The following is a 26,974-nucleotide window of genomic DNA, read 5'->3' as shown; positions in this document are numbered from 1 at the left end:
ATTACACTCTGGGCTCTGCCTTTCTGGTCATGCTAGTTTAATGGATTAAATAAACAAACAAAAAATCATTCACGTGCTGTGCAGCCAGTAAATCTGTTCTATACAGAGCACAAAAGTCCATCAATCTTATGCAATCTTATGTACACCTACTGAGGACTCAGTGGAGCATGCTTCTAAATAAGGCAACAAAGGACAGCATTGCCATTTGGCCATCTGCTTTGCAAAATTAAAAGAAGCACCAGCCAGGGTTTAGAAGAAGAGGTGGCTACACGGATGAGCTGGTGCTTAGAAGCCATTTTTGAGAGAGACCGGGCTTGATCGTCCTACTCAGTTAATGACAATATAAGTTGGAAATATTATGAAAAAGACTCGATAGGGCGGTGCTTCCTAAATTTTTCCCTTCATTATCCAATCACGCATCAGAAAGTCCTTTTTACTCAATGCAGCTAAAACCCTTTGTCACTTTAAATGTCCCTGTTATGTTTGGGTAATGGGTTTGTGTGTCGTTATCCAGAGGGGTTGGGGGGAGAAAACCATTTGCTAAATTTTGGGTAATTTGCCCTGGTTTGAGCAGCAGTACCTTAGGAGGAAAAAAATGTGTAAACATTCCTTCAAGATAAAAAGAAAACAGTAGTTTAGTTTGGTCTAGATTTTGGGCCAAAGTTAACTGCTTTGGAGAAATACTAATAAGAGGATTGGATTGGCCCTGACTATTAACACAACAGGAAAGAAACAGGCTCTGATTCATTAAAGATGTGCAGCTCCCAGGAGACAATATCATTCTGAAGGATCCCCCAATGATGTGCTGACATGGCTACAGTGCCCAGGCAGTTTCCATGGTCACCTTACAGTGCATCATTCTGAGCCCACCTTCAGGATGATGCTTATAGGGTTGCAAGTTAATTGTCTCCTGGTGGGTCAGTGGGAAGCAGCACTACCACTACTAGGGAATGTGTGTGTATGTGTGTGTGTGTGTCCGTCCATCCGAGTGTCATGTTCTCTTATCTGGGGCAACAACCTCCCTTAGTTACAACCTGATCTTAATAAAATGGGCTGTGGGGTGGGAGTTGTGCTTTTGACTAAGTTTTAATTCCTGGTGCCTACATGGAAATGTTCCTGCAATTTTCTTGACAAGTTTGGAAGTATTTCTCCCATGCCTCCTTCCCAGGGCTAAGAAAGAAGGACTGGCCCAAGGTCACCCGCGCTGAGACCTCGTACCTAAGGAAGATTAGAACTCACTGTGTCTTACTTTCCAGCCTGGTGTCTTTAACCACTAATCAAAGCGGCGTAAACCAGGCGTGTTAAAATGACCGGGAGAAAATAAAGTGAGCGAAAGCAATAGATCCGTTATGGCTGTGGGATTCAAGTTACAAAAATCCAGGCTACAACTATGCTACATGGTAGCACTGAGGAAGGGGAAACTCAAATTCTTTACTGCTATCTAGATTTTTGCAGGGGAGACTAGGATTAATGGCTTCAGCAATTGCCACACATCACAGGAGGCCATAGTTTATTGAAGTCTCACAAATGAGCAAAGTTGTTTGGCTGGTTCCTGGTTTTCACTACCCTTGTTCTGCATCTCTGTGGCACCAAAACCCAAACAAGAGAGGAAATTACAACCCATGCATTCCTGATTGCCACATGATTTCAAACTGACCAGTAACACCACGCAACACACTGGAATTTCTATTTACAAGATTAACGTATTAACTTGTTTTTGTTGCTCCGAGGTTTTTTCAGGATGCAACTTGCTTGTTCCTTGTTTCTCATCCGTTTCTGCGGCACACCTAGGCTTAACTATATGCAGGCAAATTAGATTTACTGCAAAGACACGCACCTTGAGAGAAATATGATTTGTGGAAGAAATTGTTTATTGGAGATTGTTTTAAAAGGTAACTTTTCCAGTTACTGTCTGAAATGGGAAATTCCATGCCATTCTATGGGTTGTCCTCAACTTATGACCACAATTGAGCTCAGAATTTCTGTTGCTAAGTGAAACATTTGCTAAGTGAGTTTTGCCTCATTTTAGACTTTTCTTGCCATGTTTGTTAAGTGAATCACCACCTCTGGTAAATTAGTACCACAGTTATTAAGTGAAACTGGCTTCCCCATTGATTTTATTTGTCAGAAGGTTGCAAAGGTGCTTCCATGACCCCGGACACCGCACTATGAGTGAGTTGCCAAGCATCTGAATTTTGATGTGACCATGGGAGAGCTACAGCAGTCGTGTGAAAAAAAATTTCAGTGCCATTATAACTTTGAACTGTCACTAAATAAAGTCGAGGACAACCTGTATCTAAAAGGATCCCATTTTGCTATAAAAATGACAGAAATGGTTGAGGGCTGTCTTTAATACTCACTCTGGTCTGGCTCCAACCCAGATTCTCTTACTGCTCAAAAGTTGTCAATAGCTTTTTTTTAAAAAAATTCTTCCTGCTTGGTCTCATTTTCAGTGGCCTTCAGTTTTAGCTCCTACAGGCAAATTCCATAAAGCTGGGTTTATTGTAACTGAACGACTACAAAAAGAACGAACACATTTTCCTCTGCGCCTGATCTGCCTCTTCTGAAATTTAGCTCGTAAGTTCCCTGAAATAAAAGATCGGTTTGCTTTTTACTCTTGTGAAAAGACTGGTATACTATGTTATGACTAAAGCAATTTTTGACTATGTTGATGTAAGGAAAAGTTGCCTCTTCCATCCCCTTCCTTGGAAAAACCCAGGCACCCCTTTTCACATTACCAAATTTTAGTGGAGCAAGCATTATACAAAATCAAGTGTGTAAGTCCTAATATAGCACAAAATAATTTTCAAAATAAAAGACCCCACTCCTCCGTACCCCAGAAAAAAAAACCCTAACCCTACTGCATGTCAAGTTAACTCTGGCTGCTTTACTCTCTCCTCAATATTAACTGTGATCCCAGGTACCAAAAGGTTGCTCATTCTTATACTAGTTATCCTTCACCATTGCACACCCTCTCCAAAATTGCTTAACCAGGCACACGCAGGCTATCCAAAACTTTTTTCCCTTCAAGCCAATGAAAGAGCTTTCCTCCATCTAGCCTTTTTGGCCATCAGTATAAAGTATGAAAGGGACGCGGTGGCTCAGTGGGTTAGGACGCTGAGCTTGTCGATCAGAAGGTCGGCAGTTTGGCAGGTCGAATCCCGAGTGCCGCGTAACAGTGAGCGCCTGTTACTCATCCCAGCTTCTGCCAACCTAGCAGTTCGAAAGCACGTCAAAATGCAAGTAGAAAAATAGGGACCACTGCGGTGGGAAGGTAACAGCGTTCCGTGCGCCTTTGGCGTCTAGTCATGCCGGCCACATGACCACGGAGACATCCTCGGACAAGCGCTGGCTCTTCGGCTTTGAAACGGAGATGAGCACCAGCCCCTAGAGTGGGAAACGACTAGCACGCATGTGCAGGGGAACCTTTACCAAGTATGAAGGATTTTAAAAAAGAGGTTATTTTGTCACAATACATAGTTTCCTGCTGAAAGTCCAAAGAAAAGACAGCGCTGTATTACAAAAGGACGAAGAGAGAGAGAGCACTTTCATTCAGAGGCAGCTTTTATTAAAATGGGGGCGACATCTAAAAGGATACAGTACAAAAAAAATTGGTCCAAGGGGGAAAAGAAAACCACAGAATGCAAAGCATAAGGAGCAATTTAAGAAGTCTGCAAAGACAGCTGATCTCAAGAGTTTAGTTCACATATACTTGCCCTGAGAACCAGTGAGAACCACCTAAGAAACCAGGGTTCCAATCCCCCAGGGTCACAAAGCAAGGAGGGGCCAAAGGGCAAGGTGCCTTTCGTATGGCAAATGTAAAGTTTTGAAGTCAGAATCTCTCACTCTGAAGGTGGACATACGAGCGCACACACACACACACACGCATTAGGCTTCCTGAATTCAGAGCAGACCCTAGCTTCATTCTGGACATGGAGGAGGACGGGAGGGTGGGGTGGGGGTGTTTCGTCAGTAACTTGATTCTTGCAGAGATAAGTGTCAGAATGGAAACAGCTGGGACCTGTCCAGCTGCCTTAGAGTTTCCAAAATCAGCCAGCAGAAAGATGCAACAGCTTCCCCACCCAGTCCTGCCAATAGGTGCCCAAGACTAAGAAAACACAGACTAGAAAGGAAACGTCCTTTTTTTGCACACCGACATCTGCTCCGCTGTGCCTCGGTTACACCTGCTTGCGTAACTCCGCTCCCCACCTTTTAATTTGCCCCAGAAACCTGCTCTGTGCAGTCTGGTGAGGAAGTCAAAAAGGAGAATAACTCTAGTCTGAAGGGAACAATCTTCTACCAAGCACTGTAGATACAAAGGATTCGTGCTGGGGAGTGGGGGGGGGGGTAGAAGAAGAGATAGGAATTGGATTAGGGAGGCTTTCTTCCCCAGAAGGCAGTGACTTGGGATATTCAACTCTGACCAAGAAAGTGGCCTACGACTACCTGGCACCTCTGCCAGTAATTGCCTCCCCTTTAATAAAACACCCACACTGAAACAAAGATTGTGGTCCTGGATTGCAGCTCCCTGAAGGTCACACATAGGGAGAGTCCACTCCTTCCCAAAAGATGAATCTGTATTGGACTTCCCGTCTGCCTGCCCCCAGGAGAGGCTAGAAAAGTGTTAAGAAGCCTGTCTCCAATTTGGGCCCTGCCGTGCACAGCAACTGCCCAGCCAACTGCTCTTTTGGGGGCGTGGGGGGAGAGAGAGAGGGGAAGAGTTCCTGGGCTGGCACACTTGGCTCTGAATGGAAGCTGTCTCAAGTGTGGAAGAACGTCAGGCAGAGGCAGACCTGGGGAGTGCGGGGCTCAAAAGGAAGGAGAGCCAGGCTGAAATGCAAGACCCTTGGCCTGGGTACCAACATCATCATCATCATCATCATCATCCCCAATGATGAGTCCATTGGATCAGCGGAAAGAAAAGGATGTCGGCTGGAAATCAGTGGAAGGTTCTGTGCTGGAATAGGAATTGTATAGGCCTGAGCAGTGAATCCCTGCAGTGTTTCTAGCCATTAAGAGATGCTGCCTGTTGGGAGGCCGGCCCGTTTAAGTATTGCGGATTCCCAGAGCTTGTTCAAGTTCTTGCCTTCTCTGCTGAACCTGTGAAAGAAGCGAGACAGACTATCTTTATGCATGGGTTAAAAAAAAAAGAACAGAACCGCCTCTGGTATTTTCAAGCATCGGGAACAAGCATTAGGCTCCAAGCCAGAAGCTCACGTCAAGCCTTTCCCAACTTGCAACCCGGTACTTTCCATATTTATGACAATCACCCCCCACTGTTCACAGCCCACACAGCCAAGGATTAGTACTGCAGGACCACACATTTGGAAGCCTGCTTTGGTCTGAGCAGGAAGGAGTACTTTTCAACTCAAATTTGACACCCGTTTGTTATACAGTTGGCAGAAGCAGAAAAAGGAAATCTGCCCCACCCGTCAGCAGGGCTGAAAGATCCTGAACAAGCTGTTGGGTCCCATTCCAGAAATCCCATTTACAAAGAGATCCCATTGGATGGATCCATTTTACCTTAGAGTAGAAATATCTGCATACAGCCTCTTGGGCCCAAGGCTGGAAGTAAAATTCAGCTCGGCGCTCTTCTTCTGGGTTCCCAACAACATCCGTCATAGCCTGAAGGCGAGCAAAGACTCCAATTACTCATCTTGCTCTCCCTGAAATCCCCGTCTTGGCTCTCGGCTCTATCCCTCTGGCAGGTGACTTTTTTTTTTTAAAAGGAAGACACAGCAAGTGTTTCCCCCTCTCCCTGCCCCCCCCATGTCTGTATTCTCCTGAAAGGAGTCTCACCTTCAGGTCTCGACACTGGGACTGCAGCCAGTCATTGATGAAACCCTGGGGATCTCTGGCAAAGCTCAGCATAAATTCACGCTGGGTCTTTAACTGGTTAATGGTTTCTATGGTCTCATGGATCTGAGATGAAAAAATAACGCACAAATACATTGGAAAAATAATGGGGTTATACTATACCGAAGTGGGTTACCGGGTGCAGGCGCTGGTTTATATAGTTGGTCTTGGAAATGCACGTGGAGTAAGAAAGACTACAATACCTCCCAGGTCCTTCCCCCTTTGTTTACTCTCTTGTACTTTTTACAAATCAAAGTACATCTACTTCAGAGATACAAACCTCTATGGTTAGACTGTAACTCCTGACCCGGAGTTAACCAGCCTCTTTCTTACCTTCCTTGTATCAATGCAACCATTAGGCCATACTGTTTTTTTAGTTTAGCTTCAAGAGCAAAATAACTTTTAATACCAACCCGTGGCATCGTTTTCACGATCAGTAAAAGAAATACACATTATCAAAAAGATACGGTCTCGGTTTCGTAACCAAAGAACCTCGAATACTTAAAACTATTACCCAGAAGGACATGAGAGCCACGATTTTATGCATCTGCCCAAGGCAACTGTTCTATATTAACAGTGAGACTTGTTCGCAGTTTACGCAACAGAATTTTAATCCAGGGGATGTTCAGGTTAAGAAAAAAGGGCTTTATGACTAGAATACTACAGAGCCAACGCAAATATGTCACATTCTCCCTTCCTTGCAAGCTCTTTCTGTTCTGGATAAAGGAGTGGATGTTTCAACTGTTGCCTGGAGTCAGAATCCTACAGCTAGGAATCTGCTTCATTTAATCTTTCAGTGCCTGTCACTGGGCAATCTTCCCAGAGGCAACAAAAAGCTCGCTGCCAGCCTGGAACCAGAGAAACTGACCTTAATCTGTAGGTCCGCTACAAAACTCTGAAAAAAGAAGACATCTTCCCAGTAGCATTTGAATCCTCTGGCAGCCGTACATCAGCTTTTAATATTCACATTTACAATATACATACCTAAAAGTTAATGATCCAACTTTCACAGGCTTCACTGAGAATATAATAAAAAAAAATCCTATGTTCTTAACGGCTGTCTGAAAAAAGATGCCAGTCTCTGCTATATACTTCGGCTGGAGGCAAAGTCCAATGAAGGCAACAGATGTAATCTGAATAGACCCTTATAGGGCCAAACCTCGTATTATAGGAAGGGAAAGAAAAACTACAGCCAAACTAAACCGAAATTCACAAAGGTCTATTCTTGATTCTTTTGGTAAAATTACCGAACATTTTAACCAAACCTTGGTACTATTTGCTACTTTAACGGATTGTAATGATTTAAGGAACTGAAGTAACATCTAACCACACACTGAAGTCTGGGGGAGAGGAAGCGTCATTGCTCAGACGTCCCACACAGAGACACTGCCAAAAAACCCGTTTCCAGGAGCGCACACCTTGTTATCCAGTGCAGCTATCTCCTGCTGGCTAGCTGTAGAAAGCAGGAAAGAATTCATTTGGGTTTTCAAAGTATCATCTACTTCTACGTCAATGTCATAGCAAGCAGTTTTCTTCTGATCGTTTGGATCAACACTGTAAAACAAGACGAGAAAGAAAATGCTAGATTCAGAACTTCGTTCAACAAAGCATCTCCACCCACCCACCCACCCACCCCAAACACAGAGCTTGTGAGGCAACGGTCTCATTTTTTTCTTAATGTAGAAGTGTCAATTTTGGATAGTTCTTCACTGCTTTCAAAACCTCTTTCTATCCAGGGCCAAATGTCTGGCCAGATATTGCCTTACTGTCGCGCCCCTTCCCTTTCTTAAAAGTGATCCAGAATGTTTCAATTTCTGGCAACATTTGAATAGGGTTTTTTTCCCCTCCCCCGATTCTGCTGCCACATAACTATTTTGGAAACGCTAGAATGAAACACTTTAAAATTCTAGTCTGTGATATAACGCGCGGCACGAAGTAATATTGAAAATAGGGAAACACGCACTGGGACAGCTGTGTTTGCAGCGTATAATATTCCGCAGAGCTGAAAGAATATTTCATGAGTTTGTGGTTCAGCCCCAAGACCTCACATCGGGTACCTTACCTGATGACATGGTTAATAATAATTGGCTCGGGAGGCATCAGTAACGCATGAAGCCGCTGTGGGATCTCTGAGAACTTCATTCGCTGAGACTCGAATATCTGTACGTTCAAAGAGGAATTCACTTAGCAAGAGCCAAGCTTCAGCAGGCCAGCAAGGGTTGGGGTCTGTGCCCTTCCTTTTACCTGCTGGAGGTACTTATCACAGATGACATACTCCCGTTCATGGGGGTCCTGCAGCTTGTGAGTCTTGATATATTGCCACAGGGCTTGGATGATCACTGGGCGGGTCTGGGTGTGGATTCCCAAGAGACGAGCCAAACGTGGGTCTAGTTTGAATTGTGGAGGCTGGAAAGAGACAATACAAACTCAAAAGAGCAAGAATAAACATTTAAATATTTTCTTTTGGGGGGGGGAATAAAAAGGTAACTAGCCTTAATAATTAAAGTGTGAGCTAAGAATGTTTTGTATTGTAGAAGATGTAGTTAGCCATATATTAACTTTTACGTTTTCTTGTATTCACCTAATGTTTTTATCCCTCGCTATGTTATTTTTTAGGACGCTGAGCTTGTCGATCTGAAGGTTGGCAGTTTGGCGGGTCGAATCCCGAGTGCCGTGTAACAGAGTGAGCCCCAGCTTCTGCCAACCTAGCAGTTCGAAAGCACGTAAAAAATGCAAGTAGAAGAATAGGGACCACTACGGTGGGAAGGTAACAGCGTTCCGTGCGCCTTTGGCGTCTAGTCATGCCGGCCACATGACCACAGAGACGTCCTCGGACAAGCGCTGGCTCTTCGGCTTTGGAACGGAGATGAGCACCGGCCCCTAGAGTCGGAAACGACTAGCACGCATGTGCGGGGGGAACCTTTACCTTTACCAATGTTATTTTTTAAATCTTTTGTTTTATGTACGTATTTTTAAAATGTATTTGTTTTTTAAAAAATTTTGTGCAATTTTATTTTGTTTTTTTTTTAAAAAAAATATTGTTTATATATCCCGCCCTCCTTATGCTGACCTATGACTTTAATAAAGATTTTGACTTGAGGTACAATCCGAATCCAGTGGCCTGGAGAAAAAAATTCCTCCCCTTCGGCCCTCGGGAGGAATGCCACCTACCTGGTAGTCCAACATCAGGAGGACAGTGCAGCGCACATTCACATCGCCAGGCCTTTTCACCTGGAACCCATCAGTCTCCTGGGTTGTCGCTGTCCTGTGCCACTAGTAGGAGGGAAAGAGTACAAGAAGGGGAAGCAGGGAAAGAAGTAGGCGTTCCGTGAGAAAACAAAACATGGGAGAACCAATGCTGCACAGGGGGTGGACTCCGATCTACGAAATAAAACTTTGGAACACGTAAACGTGCAACCCTACGAGGAAAAGCCCTCAGGAAAGAGGAAGCTGGCATCCCGTATATGGCCTGGAGCCTCTTCAAAGAGAGAACGTAAAGATAAGAGGAGGACGTTGGGAGATCTGCATAAACATAAATGGAATTTTTTTAATACGTGGTCTTCTGTGCTCTGAATGAGAAATGCACAACTTGAAGCCAAATCCAGCACGCGGCTCCCTAAATTTTGCCCCTCCCGCCTGTTACTCGTCCCAGCTTCTGCCAACCTAGCAGTTCAAAAGCACATAAAAATGCAAGTAGAAAAATAGGGAACACTACGGTGGGAAGGTAACAGCGTTCCGTGCGCCTTTGGCATCTAGTCATGCCGGCCACCACGGAGACGTCCTCGGACAAGCGCTGGCTCTTCGGCTTTGAAACGGAGATGAGCACCGGCCCCTAGAGTCGGAAACGACTAGCACGCATGTGCGGGGGAACCTTTACCTTTACTTTAAGAACCCCAAAAGATGCTACCAAACTGTTAAACCTGAAAACATTAAAAAAAAAATATCTGGGGCCAAGAAAGGCTGCGCGACTCTGCTATAGATGAAACCTCTCACCTCCACCAAGTGATTATCTGGGCCATAGAGGTCTTTGTCCAGCTCAATCACCAGGGATTTAAAGAAGGATGAGAACTTTCTCTTCTGCTTGGTGGCATCATACTTGGAGAGAGCAGACTGCAGGAAGGAAAAAAAAATCCTTTTATAGATAACAATACCAATAGCCAAGAGTCAGTTACCAACAACACTGAAACACAGAAAGTAAAACTGTGAACTATGGGTGTATCTCTTTTAACTCTACTTTCCGCTTCTTTATGCACATTCCCTTTCCTTTCTCTCCCATCTTTTTTCCCCTCTCTTTTCTATACATAGTCCTTGGGTTTACAACAACTAGAATTGTTGTTGCCAAGCAACATGGTTTTAAAGAGTGATACTGCATTACTTAACGATGGCAGTTTCAGCCATCCCAGTTGTTGTTAAGTGACCACAACTTCTGACTTCCTGCAAACTTCCCTGTTGACTTAGCTCAGGGGTAGGCAACCTTGGTTCATTTATGACTCGTAGACTTTAACTCCCAGAATTCCTGAGCCAGCCATGCTGAGGGGAAAGGGAGAAGTTTCCAAGCTGAGCCAAGCTGGCTCAGGAATTCTGGGAGTTGAAGTCCACGAGTCATAAAAGAACCAAGGTTGCCTACCCCTGAGTTAGCTTGTTGGAAACTGGCAGGGAACATTAGAAATTGTGAACGTGTGACTGCAACTCACTGCAACGTTGTAAGTATACGAGCTGGGTGCCAAGCACTGAATCACAACCACATCTCCCTGGGGTCGTTGCAGCAGCCAGAACTAAGACATAAATTTGTCATACGTTTGTTCAGCACTACTGCAATTTTGAACCATCACTAAATGGTCATAACCCAAGAAATATTTGTAATTGTTAATGTGTTTGCCTGCACTGTCAAATAACCCTAAAATCACACCTAACAACTTAGTTTTTTCCCAAGATTTCTAAGGGAGGAAGGAATGACAAGGGAAGACTCTTTTTTAAAAAAAATATTACTAAATTAATTTGTTTGTTTTGTTTTCTCCAGGGGAAAAGGAATGTATAACATTGTATCTGACACTGATCATCATTTTGCATATATTTCTAACATCTTATATGCCCAAGTTCCCCTGCCATAGACTCTTTCTACAATAATGTAGGACCAACTAAGATTTCTTACATTTTACTTTATTTCAAAAAATTATACATCTTTCACTTTATCAATCTGCAAACTTCAAAATAACGTGGGAGCTTTCTGAAGCGAAGAAGTTTAAGAGTAGTGTCTGGGAAAGCTCTTACATCTAATCTCTCTACTACAATGAAGCTCCGATCAGGAGAACAATGTGTACAAAGCAAAGAGCACCTTTACTGCAGAGAGACCTAATTGCTCATTTCAGAAAATTATACGGCAATTTGTGCAAAAATGCTTCTTTGGCCACGCTCTTACTCTTGCCTAAACTAAAGCTTGTACTGCTCTCTCTCCATTTTATCTAGTTCCAAGACCATCAGGAGTGAATAATTCATTTCTGCCACATTTCTAAACTCTATACAGGAACACGTGGTGGTGTTAATTCCATTCCTCACTCACATCTTCCAATAATCGTCCTTCCACTCGAAGTTCCCATGAGGCTACGGTGCCTTCTCCATCTTCTGCATCTGACTTCGCTGGATTAAAAGTGTTGGAGATAAAAATGCGCAGTTTTCTTTTTTGCTAAAAAGGAACAGAATCCCATAGATGTGAAAACGAGAGTCAACATTTCAGATTGCTACCGTTATTCCCTCACCCCTCCCAAACAGCAGTATTTCTATTCTCACAAATCTCTGCATCTGAGCAAGAACATACCTAAAGCATTTCTACAATATGAAAGTGTCCAGGAAGAAGCTCTAGAGCAGGGGTGTCAAACTGCTGGCCCGCAGGCAGGACACGTCACAAGGAAACCGTGCCCACCCCATTGTTGGCAATGGGGAAAAAGTTCCGATACATGGTGCAATGTCACGAGTTTGACATGCCTGCTCTACATAAACAATGCCTAGGACATAACAGAAATAACTATCATTGGGTCAAGAAGTTAAAGACACTATTCTGCAGATCAAAAGTAAGAAGGTGTTTGCAGGCCATCAGTCAGGGACCGTATGCTAATAATAGATGGGCTGCAAACCACAGAGGTGTGTGTGCGTGTGTATGTGCGTGTGCACACATGCGCATATGATTCCTTCTTTTTGCTTTGCTTCCTAACTGCTCACAAGGAGGGTGAAGAATAGCTCACTGTTGTCAGAGGTAATTGCTTCCAGAGGTCTTGTGAGGTAAAACTAAGGGCTGTGTGTGATCTTAAGGCTGCCAATTGCAGCCTTAAGATATAAGAGAAATATAAGATATATATAAGAGAAAATATATAAGAGAAAGGTACTGGGGGGGGAAGGGAAAAGGATATTAGATAATCAAAGGCTAAGAGGGGAAGTAATTCAGAAAACTGATAGAAAAGAAGCTACAAATGCATCAGAAAATAGTTTAGTAAAATCAAAGCATCAGAGACCTATGCACCTCGTGTTTGTAGCAGCCACAACCTATTCAAGTAGAAGCAGCTGAGTCAGAGGAAGCCTAAAAGTTGCTACGCATTTTTCTGCTGTTTAGTGAAACCTAACTGCTTACTGCTATCAGCAAAAATACGAAGCAAAAAGCTTGCTATTTTTGCAGATATAGATTATGCTGGAGAATAATGAAGAACCTTGACACGTCTATCATTGGGCCTCCAAAGCAGCAAGCTTTGTACTGGTAGAATAATAAAGCTCCCTGGGCCATAAGACAAACTACTTCAGTGGGGCCCTGCAGGAGTTGATCCCCTCCCTCAGGCCGCAGCAATGAAGGGTGGGTGGGAGAAAAGAAGGCAGTATCTCCCGGATGCTGTTTCTTTCTGCTATCAGAGCCCAGAGCCTGAGTGATGCGTGGGTACCCTCTCAGCACTGTCAACGTGGAGAATACCTTCCCCAACAGAGGGTAGGTAGTGGAGGCGGCAGTGGTGCTGACCGAGGCCACAGCTGCCTCACGAGATGGGACTTCTCACTATGACTACTGGTTTCATATATACTATTTTTTAAAGACAGAAGGCCTGGAATAAATGGAGTGCAGGGCCCCATCACTGTCGCCACCCTGCCTTCACTATGCATGTGCCCCTTGTTCACATACCACGCAAATCATAATGTGATCTGTTGATCTTGGTATGATGAATCCACATTTGTGAGCTGTAAGATTATATCTTAGGTATAGGGATCTGTAAAACATTTCTGTCGTGCAACATTCCAATCCCCAGCTGGCCTATTAAAATGGGACTGTTTGGAGTATTCTGGAAGTACGTTGCACCATATTTAGAATCCTTTTCTAGATTCAGAACATTTCATAATGAAGCCAAGTATTGTGGTTCATTCAATCAATAAGTTAAAACTTAGCCAATGGTGCTAGGATGATGTGTGAAGATGTGTGTAGATTTAGATATTTTAGGAAAGCTACAGATAAGTGAGTTTCAAACTTATGTACCCTTCCTCCTTACCTTAATTGGCCTTTTCAAAGCCTCCTGAATATCCAACCGTTTCCTCATAATAGTCTGGTCCAGCTTCCTCTCAAATGCCAACAAATCCATGTATGCTTGAGACTCGGGTACTAATTCCCGGATCTAGAATTCAATGCAGCCAGAGTCAATCAGCAGAGCCGTTGCTACTGGTAACTGCCACACAAGACCCAACATTTTACTTACCCGCTGAGGTAGAATTTTGTCTGCCATCTTTTTTTTCTTGGCACTGTACAAAGACAGAAACATTGGATGATAAATTTAATTCTTGATACATGTTGAAGAATATCATTGTTGATTTTGTATCAAAGAAAAATTCTACTGAAACTAAGATTGTTTTTAGGCACATAGGAAAACAAGATGTATTTGGGATTGTATTTTTTTTAGCCATATTGGGAAAAGCTTTCTTGAAGAAGTCAATATTAGGAACCAGAGCGTAACCCTAAGCATACCAACCCAGAAAAAAGCTCGACTGATTTCAGTGAAACAGACTCTTTTAAGAAATGCAGAATGCAAATTTGGATTGTATGTTAATAGGGGAAATCAGTCTACATCTGTATGGTGCAGAGGCTCAATGTACGTCTTCAACACATCAAGATCTGTGAGTGACCGAAAACACTAACAGATAACTCTGTTATTTTGGATCTCAAAATAAGTAACACAATGCAGTCCACCTGTACAAACCACATGAAAAGCAGACAGTGCTCTGTGCAAATACCTAACCAAATGCTGAGGAATTACAGTATGAATGGATGCGTTGTTCAGGATGAATAGGGGAAGGAATTATATCAATATATTGATATTTAAGATTTCATTAAATTTTGTTTCCAGTTTCTTCAGCTTGATGAAAAGGCCGTTGCTGGAATATTGCATAAACATGTCTGTCAGTATGGATGCAGCTGAAACCTCTCTTTTTATACACTGCATTTCTCATTTAAGTTGTCCTTATGAGAGGCATCCTCTAATTTTGAATGAACTATTTGCAGACATCAATACATAGGATGATATCTCAAAGGAGATACAGTGGTACTTTGGTACTCATCATTAATTGGTTCTGGGAGGCACAATGAGTACCAAAAACATTTGGTAGCACACAAATTTTTCACATAAGGAATAATGTATTGAGTTACAAGGCAGCCAATATTGACAAGTTCTAGCTTGTGAGTTGTGTACCAAACAAACAATGAGTACCGGAATAAATTTTTTGCATCAAAATGCATTGAGTAACAAATTCTATGAGTTCCAAATCAGTTGAGTACCAAGGTACCATTGTAAAACTTTCTGGCTTAAAACAAGAGCATTTACACTGCTGAATGCTAGGATGCCTACACAAGAAAAGAGGAATCTCTTACTTGTGATTCCGGTTTTGTACTGATTGTTGCTGAACTTGCTGAATCTGCTGAGGAGCTGGCCTTTTGCGAGACTGGTCCATTCCTGACTGAGCCATCCCAGGTCGGACAGAAGGGCTCCCGCCATAACCTGGAGGTCCCATTGCAGGTCCTTGAGGAGTCATGCGGCTACCGGGCAACATTCCAGGGCGCTAGGAAAAGAAACAAACCGATTGGTTCGCCATACCTAAGAACTCAGCTGCTGATCCTTGTTCTCAGCTTGCCACAGAATCAAGTAGCATCACTGCTTTTCGAGTGCACCAATTCAGCAACAGAAATAATTTGCGCCTTTGAAAAGAATCCTGAAATAATTTTTTTTGTTAAAAACATCTCATGGAAGATCCAGTATTCCCACTTGCCAATAAATAATGCTTGATGGGCGGGGGGGGGGGGGGAAATCAAATCAAATCTCCTTTCTTATTTGGGAAGCACGTAGCCCTGCAACTCCCGCTTACAGGAGTATATAATTCAGGAAAAGTATTATTATTGCACTTTTGAGCGCAAGTAAAAAAAAACTGACAAGAAAGGTTATCTAAATAAAATATTCAATTTGCCATCACTTTCCGATTGATTCCCCCCCCCCCCTCGAATTTGGATCTTTGATGAGACAGGCAGTTTTTTACTCCTGTTTCTCAATATATTATTTCAGATGTTTGAAGGGGAAGCAATAATATGCAATAACAAAACCAGGGAGTATTCATTCATCCACCATTAACCCAGAGCCAGACAATGTCTTCCCCGCCCCCACCCCTCTAGGTCCATTCTCATCTTCTTTTCTTCTCTCCCGCCCAGCAACAAAGCTAGACTGTTCCTCCCGACGCCCACAGCCCCCTCTAGCTCTCTCCTCGCACCCTGCCCTGGCAGCCTCACCCCCATAGTCCCACTATTTGTATATAGATATATATATATTTATGCCGCGGATCCCCTTTTCAGCAGCCGCCTCTCGTCCTCCATCTTTCAGGAATGGCTCTCATTCTCCTCTTCCCCTCCGAGCCCCGCCCACTGCAGCTGAGCCGCCTCCCCCCTCCCCCACCCTCGACCACCACCAGCCCCCTCAGTAGCGGAGCAGCATCTCGCGCTCACGCCTGGCCTTAGAGCTCCGCCCCACACCAAGGACCGCCCCTTTTTCAGCCGGGCCGGGCCGGACCGGTACCGGGTATGCAGCGCCGGGCAGAGGGGAGCGGTACATTCCTTGTCCGGGAGCCGGGCCCATCCGCACGGGAGGCCCGGCCGTCCCTGGTCCTAGCGGTCCCGCCCCAGGGCCGGCTCCACTGCCGCCAGCGCTCGGAGCTACAGACTGGAAACCCGCCCGCGCCGCCATCTTCCCTCCCTCAGCCGTACAAAGCGGGCGGGCGGGAGGGCGGATGTGGGCTTGGGATGATTTAGTAAGGCTTTATCATAGACGCGCGGTCTGCGGGAGATAGAGCGTCGCCGGATTCTCTCGGCTTCGCGGAGAAGGGTGGAATCGCGGGAGAGCCTGGTGGAGTCTCGGGCCTGCTGTTGCAGAGGCTGTAGCTCTCGCTCGACCGGAGAGCCCCTCGCTCGTGGTAGAAAGGGCTGAGAGGCAAGCCTCTCGTAGAGTTACTTCCCTTTTCCAAATAAAGGGGAGTACACTCAGAAAAAGGACGCGGTGGCTCAGTGGGTTAGGACGCTGAGCTTGTCGATCAGAAGGTCGGCAGTTTGGCGGTCAAATCCCGAGTGCCGTGTAACAGAGTGAGCGCCTGTTACTCGTCCCAGCTTCTGCTAACCTAGCAGTTTGAAAGCACGTAAAAATGCAAGTAGAAAAATAGGGACCACTACGGTGGGAAGGTAATAGCGCTCCATGCGCCTTTGGCGTCTAGTCATGATGACCACAGAGACGTCCTCGGACAAGCGCTGGCTCTTCGGCTTTGCAATGGAGATGAGCACCGGCCCCTAGAGTCGGAAACGACTGGCATGCATGTGCGGGGGAACCTTTACCTTTACCTTTTACACTCAGAAAGGTTGAGGGCAAGAGAAGAAGGGGACGACAGAGAACGAGGTGGCTGGATGGAGTCACTGAAGCAGGAGGCGTGAGCCTAAATGGACTCCAGAAGATGGTAGAGGACAGGAAGGCCTGGAGGAATGTTGTCCATGGGGTCGTGATGGGTCGGACACGACTTCACAACTAACAACAACAACACTCAGATCAGAGAGTCTCAGTTCCACTGCTGGAGTGTATGGCTAAAACTACAGTCTTTGGGAACCGTTTAACTCAGTTAAATTAAACGTTCTGCCATTGAGGCAGGTGAGCAAGCCAGTCTCCCGCGTGATGGATCCATTAATTCCCACGGTCTTGTGCGGGGATTATTCTCAGTTCCTGCTAAAACTCTGCTGCTATTAACACGGAATCGGGTTTTGGAAAGTCTGAATACTGGCAATGCCAAAAGTAAAAAAAAAAAGTTTACGTGATACGTTACAATAGGGATTCAGTAACAGAAACTAAAATCGAAACAATATTTTTGGTACTGCAGAGGCAAAAGTTGTTTTGAAACTAGTGTATGCCCTCACATTTCAGTGGGGTTCCTTTTATTTTAAAAAAGTATGTTGAGACACACTTTCTAGTAAAAACACAGTGCAGGTAGTCCTTGACTTGCAACCACAACTGAGCCCGAAAATTTTTGTTGCTAAGTGAGACATTTGTTGAGTGAATTTTGCCCCATTTTATGACCCTTCTTGCCACAGTTGTTAAGTGAATCACTGCAGTTGTTAAATTAGTAACACAATTGCCAGAAAGTCATAAAAGGTGATCACAGAACCCCGGGACACTGCAACGGTCATAAATGTGAGTCAGTTGCCAAGCATCTGAATTTTGATCACATGATCATAGGCATGCTGCAAGGGTCGAAGCATGAAAAATGGTCATAAATCACTTTTCCAGTGCTGTTGTAACTTTGAACAGTCACTAAATGAACTTGTAAGTCAAGGACTACCTATATAACATGCTTCATGAAATTTACCATTTTGCTTCAAGATGTGTGTACAGCTGCCAGATTCTTTTAATCTGAATTCTAAAACAGACTTCATAGCCACAAACTATGGCCTAAATTTAAGACATCTCAATAAACTTCCAACTTTTTGGTTCTTTGCTTGATGAAGAGCTTTGGAAAACTTGAAAGCTTGTGTGCTTTGGGGAATAGTTTTCAATAAAAATACTATCCACCTGTGAATTTGGATAGCAGTTGATATGGGTAGTTGTGTTCTTTAATTTGGATTGATTTACAGATCCTTCCCATTCTTTTTGGCACACTGAACATATTTGACATACCAAGAGTGCTCAAACAAAAAAAATGCGGTGATGCATTCACACACACATACCAGAAAACTTGCCATTCTCTCTCTCTCTCGTTGTAGTCTTCTCTGCCAGAATACTCTCAAACACTAAGATATTATCTTTGGTGACAGGCCACATTTACAAGGCAAACACTGGGTTGCATCTATATTTTTATTGAAATGTGTACAGACGGTAATTCGCTTTGTGACTTACTTTCAGTGAGCCTAAAATCATGCATGAACAGAAAATGTACGTGGGTAACAAACTCAGGATCCTTTCATCCTATGTTTGTTGCTTGTCCTATTTACAAAAATTGCATGTGATTGGGTCTTGCTGTAATGTAGTTCTTTTGTGACTGTTCAGCTTTATTTCCATCTCTTTCTTGCCCTATGCCTGTCCCACTGCATTCTAGCTTAGAGTATTTCTTTTGTTAAATATCTGTTTTTTCTTGTCATCTGCCAAAGGCAGTTTAGGCAGACTAACATCACTATTTGGGTACATATATTTACATCTTTCTTATCTAGATGAGTTGCAGCAAGTTTCTCTAAACACTTATTGTCTTCTTGATTGAGGTTGATGGGAATGGTACTCCAACATACCGTATTTGGAAGGCACTTGGTTAGAGAATGTTGAACTGTAGAAGAGATTGTTGAGTTCTGGAGCAGCAGAATTTGCGGTTAAGTTAAAAAAAGTTTTGTTGTTGTTGTTATTCTTGATTATGTAATGATTTAATCATTTCATCTGAGGATTTTTGCCCCAATCACTTTAGCTTCTACTCTGTTACTGCAACTACCGGTAAATCAACTATGCCTAACTGATACACTGATAGATTTTTCTCCTGCTTATTTCTGCTTCTGTTTCCATTTCCTTCCTCTCTTTTCTCATATTTTGTAAAACGTGAACGGGATAATAATGGGATAAACTTAGGTAGCTGGTTCCCATTTCAGGTTGGAAATGTATGTAAATAGAGGCCATATGAAAGGGACATAGTGTGATGTGAATTTTCTGGCACATTTTTCTGTGCAAATAAGTATGAATTAGCAAATTTGTCTCCGTTTCTGTAGCCTTTGTAAGCATTTGAGCTTATCATCGTCATAGCACAGTAGGCTGCAGTATTTGTGCTTGGCAGTTTTCTTCTTATTTCAGTGACTTCTTCATAAAAATGCCACACATGCATCAGGAATGTTTAGGCATTTATGACCGGAATTGAAACGGAAACTAGAACTAGAACTTGAAACAAACTGCTTTCCAGCAGATAATCAAGGATGACTATGGAGAAACCAAGATTAAGACAGTGCACATACCTAATATTCTTGAAAAGCCATCTTTCGCTTCAAGTTCTCTCTGTGACAATATCATTCACTCTGGGCAGGTAGAGGCTATAGATAAAAAATACTTGTATCATTTTTCTACAATTAGCTGTTTCCTCTTCTCTTTCCTACCTGTTGAAGCCAGTAAGGAAACCTTTGAAATCGCTGTTTGTCAGTTTTCTGGAACAAAATGAAAGGCAAATGTGCTACTTTGAAACCGCTAAACTTCGCCTGCAGCATTTGTTTTCCAGCCCACATCTCTAGGAAGGCATTTGGATCTTTGGGAGGGACATTGTATGTCCATACATCTGCTGTATGAATTTGCCAGTGCTTCCAGGAGAACTTTTGGGGCCCTGATGGCAGGTGTACTGGGGTGTGTGTATGTGTGTGTGTGTGAAATCAGGTTGGAACATGAGAAATAGGCTCCTCATTATGTATCTGCCCTACAGCACAACTTCATCTGGAATGTCTGTGTGAACCCATCAATTTAAAACTTCCATGGGCTTTAAAGACCATTATTTTATGTTATTTTCCCCCCAAAAGTTTTATGGTGATGCTGCTTTAGATGCTATATGGAATACATATGCTGATTTGTAATGGCATAATGTAGGAATTGTTATTTTATGATTGCGTATATTGTGCTTGAATGTAAGCTCCCCTGAAATAATGATTACAATGACATGGATTGGCTAAACACATTAAAAAGAATGTGCTGGTTTTAACCTTGTGATTTCCATTCTGTAAGTTTCTTGATTAGCACTGTAGTTGTCATGTGGTCCACCGTCATACAAAAGTACTGCAATTTATTTATTTGGGTCTCTCTTTTTTTGCTAAAATCTTCAGTTGAATCAGGACTCATATTTTCCCAAATCCATAAAGGTAAGAATATCCTGGGCATGCAAAATTGCCTTTTAATTCACTCTGCTTTAGCACACACTAAAGCTGATCCAGGATTAGAGAAGGTTTGAATGCAGAGTAGGATCATACGGGATTATCAGATTTAGCTCTTGGGTTGGCTTTTTAGTAAGGCAATGTTTATATACTTCTTCCAAGGTATAGTACTGATTTAAAATCTGGATAGCATAATTTTGCCTGGAAATTACCATTTTTACTTCATGTGAAATAAGACTTTATGCATATCTGTTCATTAAGGGGTTAGAGTTTAAGCCAAACAAGTACATAGGATTGCAGGTTTAGTTTTTTTCATGTCATTCCATATTTAAGTTGCAAAAGTAATTACACAGACTTGGAAAGAAACGGATGAAAATGCCTTTCAGCCTCATAGACTGAATAGAAGGAACAGTGGCTTCTCTTAATGCCTATTGTATGTTAGCTCTAGAGCACGGGTTCCCACCCAGGGGTGCGAGATGATATTCCAGGGGGTGCGAAAACTTGGGTTTTCAAAATTATGGTGTATATGCATAATTCGTTGCCGTTATTTTGAACTTTTGTAAGGGGTGCAAGAATATATCAGAAGCGTTCTAGGGATGCTGGGTATAGAAAAAGTTGGGAATCGCTGCTCTAGAGCAATAGCGTCTCTTAATATCACACTTGATTGTGATTTCCACAGCCTTTATCTGTGCAGAAGTAGAACATATGTGGCACTCTAGATGCTTTTGGAGTTTAGTTTCCATCAACCCCAGCTAGTGTGGCCAATTCCAGGAGTAAGTTGTGGGCAAACTACAACGTCTAGAGATCAGATATTTTCACTGTCCTCAGACTGTTTTTATTAGTAAAATATTTTCTCCATTCAACTGTGTACCATAGGACAACACTGTTAGGTTATTTTATTTTGCTCAAACACGCAGCTGGTGAAAAGTAGAAATCAGTGCTTTGAAAATGATGGCCCGAAGTGTTAATGGCATAAGCATATAATGTAAAGGCCATAAGCAGGATACAGAAAAGAAAAAAAACCCCAGCAAATTTGTAGCTGAATAGCTTGGGGAATATGAAGAAAGGAAGAACCCCAGACCTGCATTTTCTTAGTCAAGGATCAGAAAAAGCAAACTTTTAAGCAAATGAGGAAGCATCTTAATAACTGGCAAAGAGAAAAAGGTGTAACTTGAATTCACAGTTTATGCATGAAAAAGGTAAAAAATTGGCCTAGAATCACTAGGTATTGAGGACATGCCTTATCAAAATTTTAGGATTAGCAAATGCGACCACCTCATTGTCCATTTGTCTAACAGTTTACATAATCAGCCTCCAAGGATGGTAAGAATAGTTGGTTTGTTTGGGGCATCAGACCAAATCTGAGTCATGGTTCTGAAAACTCTTTGTGAAGAAGAGCACAAGGGACACCAGTAACAACATGAGATTGCCCGAGTTAAATGTAGCTCATCGCCAAAATAGTTCAGATTGGCAGGAGACTCAAGATTATCTGGTTTTAGCTGTTGCAGGCGAGATATTAAAATTTGAGGAATTTCAAGAAACTTACGAGGTGCTATTTATTTATCCATTTCACTGTTCAAGTCATAAATGTTGAGAAAAGCAAATCCTGAGATTGTTAGCCTGCAAAGCTCAGATGGCATTAGGTTAAGGAAGGCTCCCCCTGTTCTGATCCTGCTTGCATTATCCTGTGTGTGTTCTCTATGCTATTAAGTGGGACAATTAATTCTGAGGGGCAAATTGCAGTGAAGATTCAGAGCACAAAGTAAAGTCAATGATATTAGTTGATATATAAATGGTGATTGCTGTTGCTGGGCAGTCTAAGTGTGTTTTTATGAGGATGCGTGCTATGCCAGCAACATACAAAATTTCCACTTGCAGTACTGTAGTGATATAAAAAATACAGTTGTCTCCTAAAAGGATGACATTAGTGTCAACTTGAAAACGACAGGGTACATAACAAAAATCTATGCTGAATCAGATTTATTCAGGGCAGCATTTTGTTTTCCACAATGATAGATGACACCATGAAGTGTTCAAGATGCAGGTGAAATGATCTCCTTCCATTAATGTTCCCATAAATTGGTATTAATAGATATTGGTATTCAGTGCTTTTTTTGTAAAAGAAAAAGGTGCCGGAACTTACACATGTCATACAAACCACCTTGCCTACCCTACAAGGTTCCATCCAAAAAAGGTGCCGGAACTCCGTTCTGAGCGTTCTATGAGAAAAAAAGCCCTGTTGGTATTACTAATGTGTAGTCCTATGGTTGTATGCACATGACATACATAAAGTTATCATAATTTACTTATTGTAGTTTTCTGATAAACATGATATCCTGAATGTTAAATTAATAACTTGGGTTGGACGTACCCAACACATTAAGCTAAAATGTAATGGATAATTTGTGCTTCAAAGGTTTTGCTGATGACTTGTACAACTGTTCTTAAAAAGTGACAAATGTTTTCCTAAATATATCTGTGGTTCTTTTTTTTAAAAAAAATATTCTGCTATCTTCTCTAAGATGATGATGCTTATAAAAAGGAAACTAGCTCAATGCATCAATGGAGCTTTGCAGTTTATGTGTTTGTAATTCTGTGAGCAAGGACTCTGAAGTTAAAATAATAATGGGTGACCAAGCATTTTCAAATAACTTTTGTCCTGACTGACAACATATACAGATGGAGGTGGCATTGTTCAGATGTAATTAAAGTAATTCCACATATTATATGCTGAAATCTAATCACGCATCCACCCACATACAAATACACATAGTGAGAGACAATGTTCCTACATTACACTAAGCATTATTGTGCTTTACATTTTGTGAGAACAGCCATTATGGTTTCTGGTTTGTAAAATATGATTAATGTTTGTGTTGCATGAACTCTTGATGTATTCAGTAAAGATGGTTAAAGTAGCTGAGCATGGTACATAAAACTAATCAGAGGTTTTTTTGTTTTTTTTTAAACTTACCCAATACCATTTGAATCAAGGCTATTCTGCTTTGCTGCTGAAGAGTTTCAGCATTACATATTTTGACCAAAATTGTTGCCTTTAAAAAAACTGCTATTATTTTGGTTTTGCTTGTTGATGCTTGTTGATCTCACCACCTTATATTAGTATGCTGCTGTCACAACAGAGTTATCTGCTGGGGTGGAGAAGTCACAATGTCAGCCACAACTGTACAAAGAGAGAGCCCTGTCTTGTTGAGTTATGTTGTATGTGGTACAAAAAAAAGAGACAGGGCTTTGATTGCACAGTTGCTGGGGCCATCTTGACTTTTTCATCTCTCTTCTAGATGTCCTTATGTTGGAAGATATCAAAACATGAAGAAAAAAAGAAGGAAGGGAAGGGAAGGGAAGGAAGGAAGGAAGGAAGGAAGGAAGGAAGGAAGGAAGGAAGGAAGGGGAAAAGGTTGCAGAAAAGTGAAAGAGGAAAAAGCTGAGTCTCCAGGAGTTGGTTTTGTCCTTTATATCATTGTTAGAGGAGCAAGTTTTGATATACAATGCGTTTTTCTTCTTCTTGTGCTTCCTATGAAAATGTGTACATAGTACATATACCAGAGAGAATTCAACATTTTATACATTTGAAGGCATTCAGAAATTGGTAATTTGGAAAAAAGTTATAATGGCACAATATCAAGGCTTTTGATGCTACTGAATGGATATATACATAGACATGACATATATGTGTGGGTATGTGAGTGTATATGTATGTATATATACATACATACACACGTGTCTGTATGTGTATATATATATATGTATATACCATATATAATCATATTTTATATATAAGAAATATAACATGAGCATGAAATAGTAAAAATGGATAGACAAATGGGAGACAGAAGGTCAAAATGTAAGCCCTATCTTCAAAAGTTTTCAAGCAATAAAATACAATGAAGCCAATAAAAACTGCAGAATAAACAAAATGCTTTTGGGCAAAGCACACTTTAGAAAGTTTTGTGGGGGGAAAAATTGGCCGTGGCAGATTATAATATCTTTGGGAAATCTGTTACACAACAGTCCACCCAATGAACAAGTACATTCAATTCTGGAATGATCAGGATCCAAGTAAAGTAAAGCTTAAAAAAAGAGCAATTGTATTGCAAAAGCTCTTAAAGATAAGGAGAACTTTGGCCCCAGGTGCTGCACGTGAAGCAGGTCTAAATTAATATTAAGGAGGCTGGATGTGCCAAAGACTGGGGCAGGCACTGCTAGATGCTATGTGTGTGACCCAGGCTGAAAGGGGAATGAGTTCCTCTAAAAGTGGGGGTGGGGTGGGGAACAAACACCCAGCAACCATGGGCTTCTCCCCATCTGGCAGCTTTGAGTCTTAGAGGCAGCTTATATGACATAGGGTGGGAAGTCCAAGTACCATCAAGATCCTTTGGTGTTGTGAATGGACACCTGGAAATACACAGAAGCTTATTTCTTCCTCAGTCCTTGGAATTAATTCCCTTAATGTAATCCAAAGGTCATTTGCTTCCCATTTCTCTTTATACTTGTAAGCTCATAAAGCACAAAGTATATAGACCTTTTCTCCTGCTATTTAGCAAGACTGAACATGCATCAGTACATCAGTACAGATGATCCCAGATAATCCAAGGCTTGCTTTTCTGATTTTTTTTTAAAAAAAGATTTCTCCCCAAACTTAGCCTGTCCAGATACCAGTGGGTGTTTTATCACAGTTTGGACAGCTCTGTTCATTTGGGCTCCTTGGAGAGTGGCTGAATTAGCAACAGTGGAGAAGAAAGTATATTAACTACATTTGCGACCAGAAGCAAATTTTAAACGTTAAAGTGAGGAAGACACTGCTGTTTCTGGTCCTCATTCTTATCAAACTGTAGCCTATGATAACATTCTGAAAGGCATTTCACCAAGATGGCTTGGAATACAGTAAGTGGAACACTTAACAAGACAAGGTCGTATCAGTTCATTTTTGGAGAAGGAAATGTTAGACAAGCCTTCACTGATGGTGATGTCAGTCTTCACAGGACCGGACATCCAGGCTCTTCTTAATATAAGTTGAAACGGTGCCTATTCAGGAATTGGGGAGTGGGGGGAGGAAATCAAACCTCCATTCTGATGTCTCTGCCTTTCTCAGGTGGAGATGTTTCAGGCACTATGGACCGGTTGTATAGAAGACTAAGACGAGACAAGCAGTTGCTACAAAAAAGGAAGCTCATGCCGCCCTCCCTGACCCATGGCTTTGCTAGAACGCCCACCATCATTCCCAGTCTGCAAATGCTCCTTCCCAACGCAAGCCATTCACCTTGGCTTGACTATTGGTATCATGGCTAAATGGTTCGAAAAACCAACTGGTTGACTGTGACTGGGTTGTAACAGTGACTGTTATAAAATAGGAGAAAACGGAGTCTGACGTGACAATTTATTCCAGAGAAACATCTTCCCATAACTCTTCTTTTGTTTTGCAGTATGCTGATGATGCATAATAAGGAAACGCCTTGCATCGCTAGTATGCATTTTGCCTGGAGACCCTCTGTCTATGTCTCAGGGTGGTATCTTAATCCTTACCTATGAAATCTTGGCTGAAAGTGATAAGGGAGTATTTCTGCCCTTAAAAGACTAAGGGGCAATATCATTTCAACACTGTACTAAACCAAGCTACCCTTATCATTGCCCTCAAGGTCTCTTCTGTTCTTTCTTGCTAAAGCAAGTCCTGAGCTTCTGCCAGCCAAAGTAATGTTGGTGCGTTATTTTTGCCTGCAGGAATACCCTAGATGCTGCCATGTTACCATGGGAAATAAAGAGGGAAGCTCAAATCAAGAGACAGGCGCATTGCTTTCTTCTCTTGTTAGTAGCTACAGACCCTGAAGCATGACTTCTTTGGAAAATCTCTTTTGTACAATATGGAGAACTCTGTGAAATGGTAGACTTGTCTCGGAACCTCACCACTTAAGAATTGTCACATCTTTCCTAATAACATGCACAGAAGGGGCCCAGGCAGCTCATCATGCGAATGTTGTAACCTTTGGAACAGCTTTGCTACCTGCCTTTCTCATGGAGGGCTGAGGTGATGGATGGAATAGGCAAGGGCTCAGAGAACAGCAGAGTCCAGGCCAGGTTAAATGAGAAGCTGCCAGTTGGATGAGATGAGCAGATGATGGCACATCCTATGGAAGTGGCTCTCCCAGTTCAATCTCAGTCTTGCTCCAGGGAAGGCTATGACCATTGGCCTCCCACAGTGCACAGTCAGAAGGGGAAGGGAAGAGAACTGAAGCAACGCTTCCTTGGATAGATAAGTAGCCTCTACCAAGAGAATGCCACAGAAACAGTCTGGCTCTATCTGTTCCTGTAGATTCTTCTTGGCGTTCGGGTTAAAAGAGAGAGGGGCGGGGCTTTGCACACAATGACCACTGCCACACAAGGCTTGCTGTGGTTAGGGAGCATGACAGATACAAAAGGAGAGACACATAGTTAAGACTTCAGTGTTTGTGGACTGGAGAAGGCTGTGCCCTCACCTCCATTGGATACTGCGGGGTGGTGGTGGAGGGGTGGTTTCTTCCAGCAGCACTTCTGTTATATTTAAAGTTCAGGGGCGTCATTGGAACAAGCAGAAACTGGAGTGGATCTGGCAGCTAAGCCTCACCTCTGTCCAGCTGGCTCCATGTGCGTATCGCTGCATTGGCCTGGGGCGGATGGATGAGGAGAGGCTGGCTTCTGCTGCCTCCCCAG

The 26,974-nt window shown here is 42.6% G+C and overlaps 1 protein-coding gene across 2 annotated transcripts; it reads right to left on the bottom strand.

Annotated features, from left to right (window-relative positions):
• Window positions 1-3,546: 3,546 nt before the first annotated feature.
• SMARCD1 (SWI/SNF related BAF chromatin remodeling complex subunit D1) lies at window positions 3,547-16,110 on the bottom strand. 2 transcript variants are annotated; one of them, XM_083353032.1, is made up of 13 exons: window positions 15,933-16,110; window positions 14,744-14,931; window positions 13,578-13,620; window positions 13,374-13,496; window positions 11,417-11,539; window positions 9,850-9,966; window positions 9,028-9,129; window positions 8,101-8,262; window positions 7,919-8,016; window positions 7,275-7,410; window positions 5,800-5,922; window positions 5,524-5,625; window positions 3,547-5,100 (listed from the first exon to the last, which is right to left on the bottom strand). In XM_083353032.1, the coding sequence occupies exons 1-13, from the start codon at window positions 16,098-16,100 to the stop codon at window positions 5,047-5,049; spliced, it is 1,539 nt and encodes a 512-aa protein (XP_083209158.1). In that variant the 5' UTR covers window positions 16,101-16,110; the 3' UTR covers window positions 3,547-5,046. The 2 variants fall into 2 exon arrangements, with proteins under 2 accessions (XP_083209158.1, XP_083209159.1); XM_083353033.1 differs by lacking the exon at window positions 15,933-16,110 and adding an exon at window positions 15,650-15,762.
• Window positions 16,111-26,974: the final 10,864 nt, after the last annotated feature.

This window comes from Vipera ursinii, assembly GCF_947247035.1.
Source record: "Vipera ursinii genome assembly, chromosome: 2".
Lineage (NCBI taxonomy): Eukaryota > Metazoa > Chordata > Lepidosauria > Squamata > Viperidae > Vipera > Vipera ursinii.
The sequence above is the reverse complement of the archived record's forward strand: the minus strand, read 5'-3'. Positions and strand labels throughout refer to the sequence as shown.

Coding starts and splice junctions, on each gene's coding strand:
- SMARCD1 (XM_083353032.1), bottom strand. CDS start 16,100: ATGGCGGCGCGGGCGGGTTTCCAGTCTGTAGCTCCGAGCGCTGGCGGC. Junction 9,130..9,849: donor CAGATAATCACTTGGTGGAG/GTGAGAGGTTTC, acceptor CCCTCCTACTAG/TGGCACAGGACAGCGACAAC. Junction 8,017..8,100: donor GTGATAAGTACCTCCAGCAG/GTAAAAGGAAGG, acceptor TTGAACGTACAG/ATATTCGAGTCTCAGCGAAT.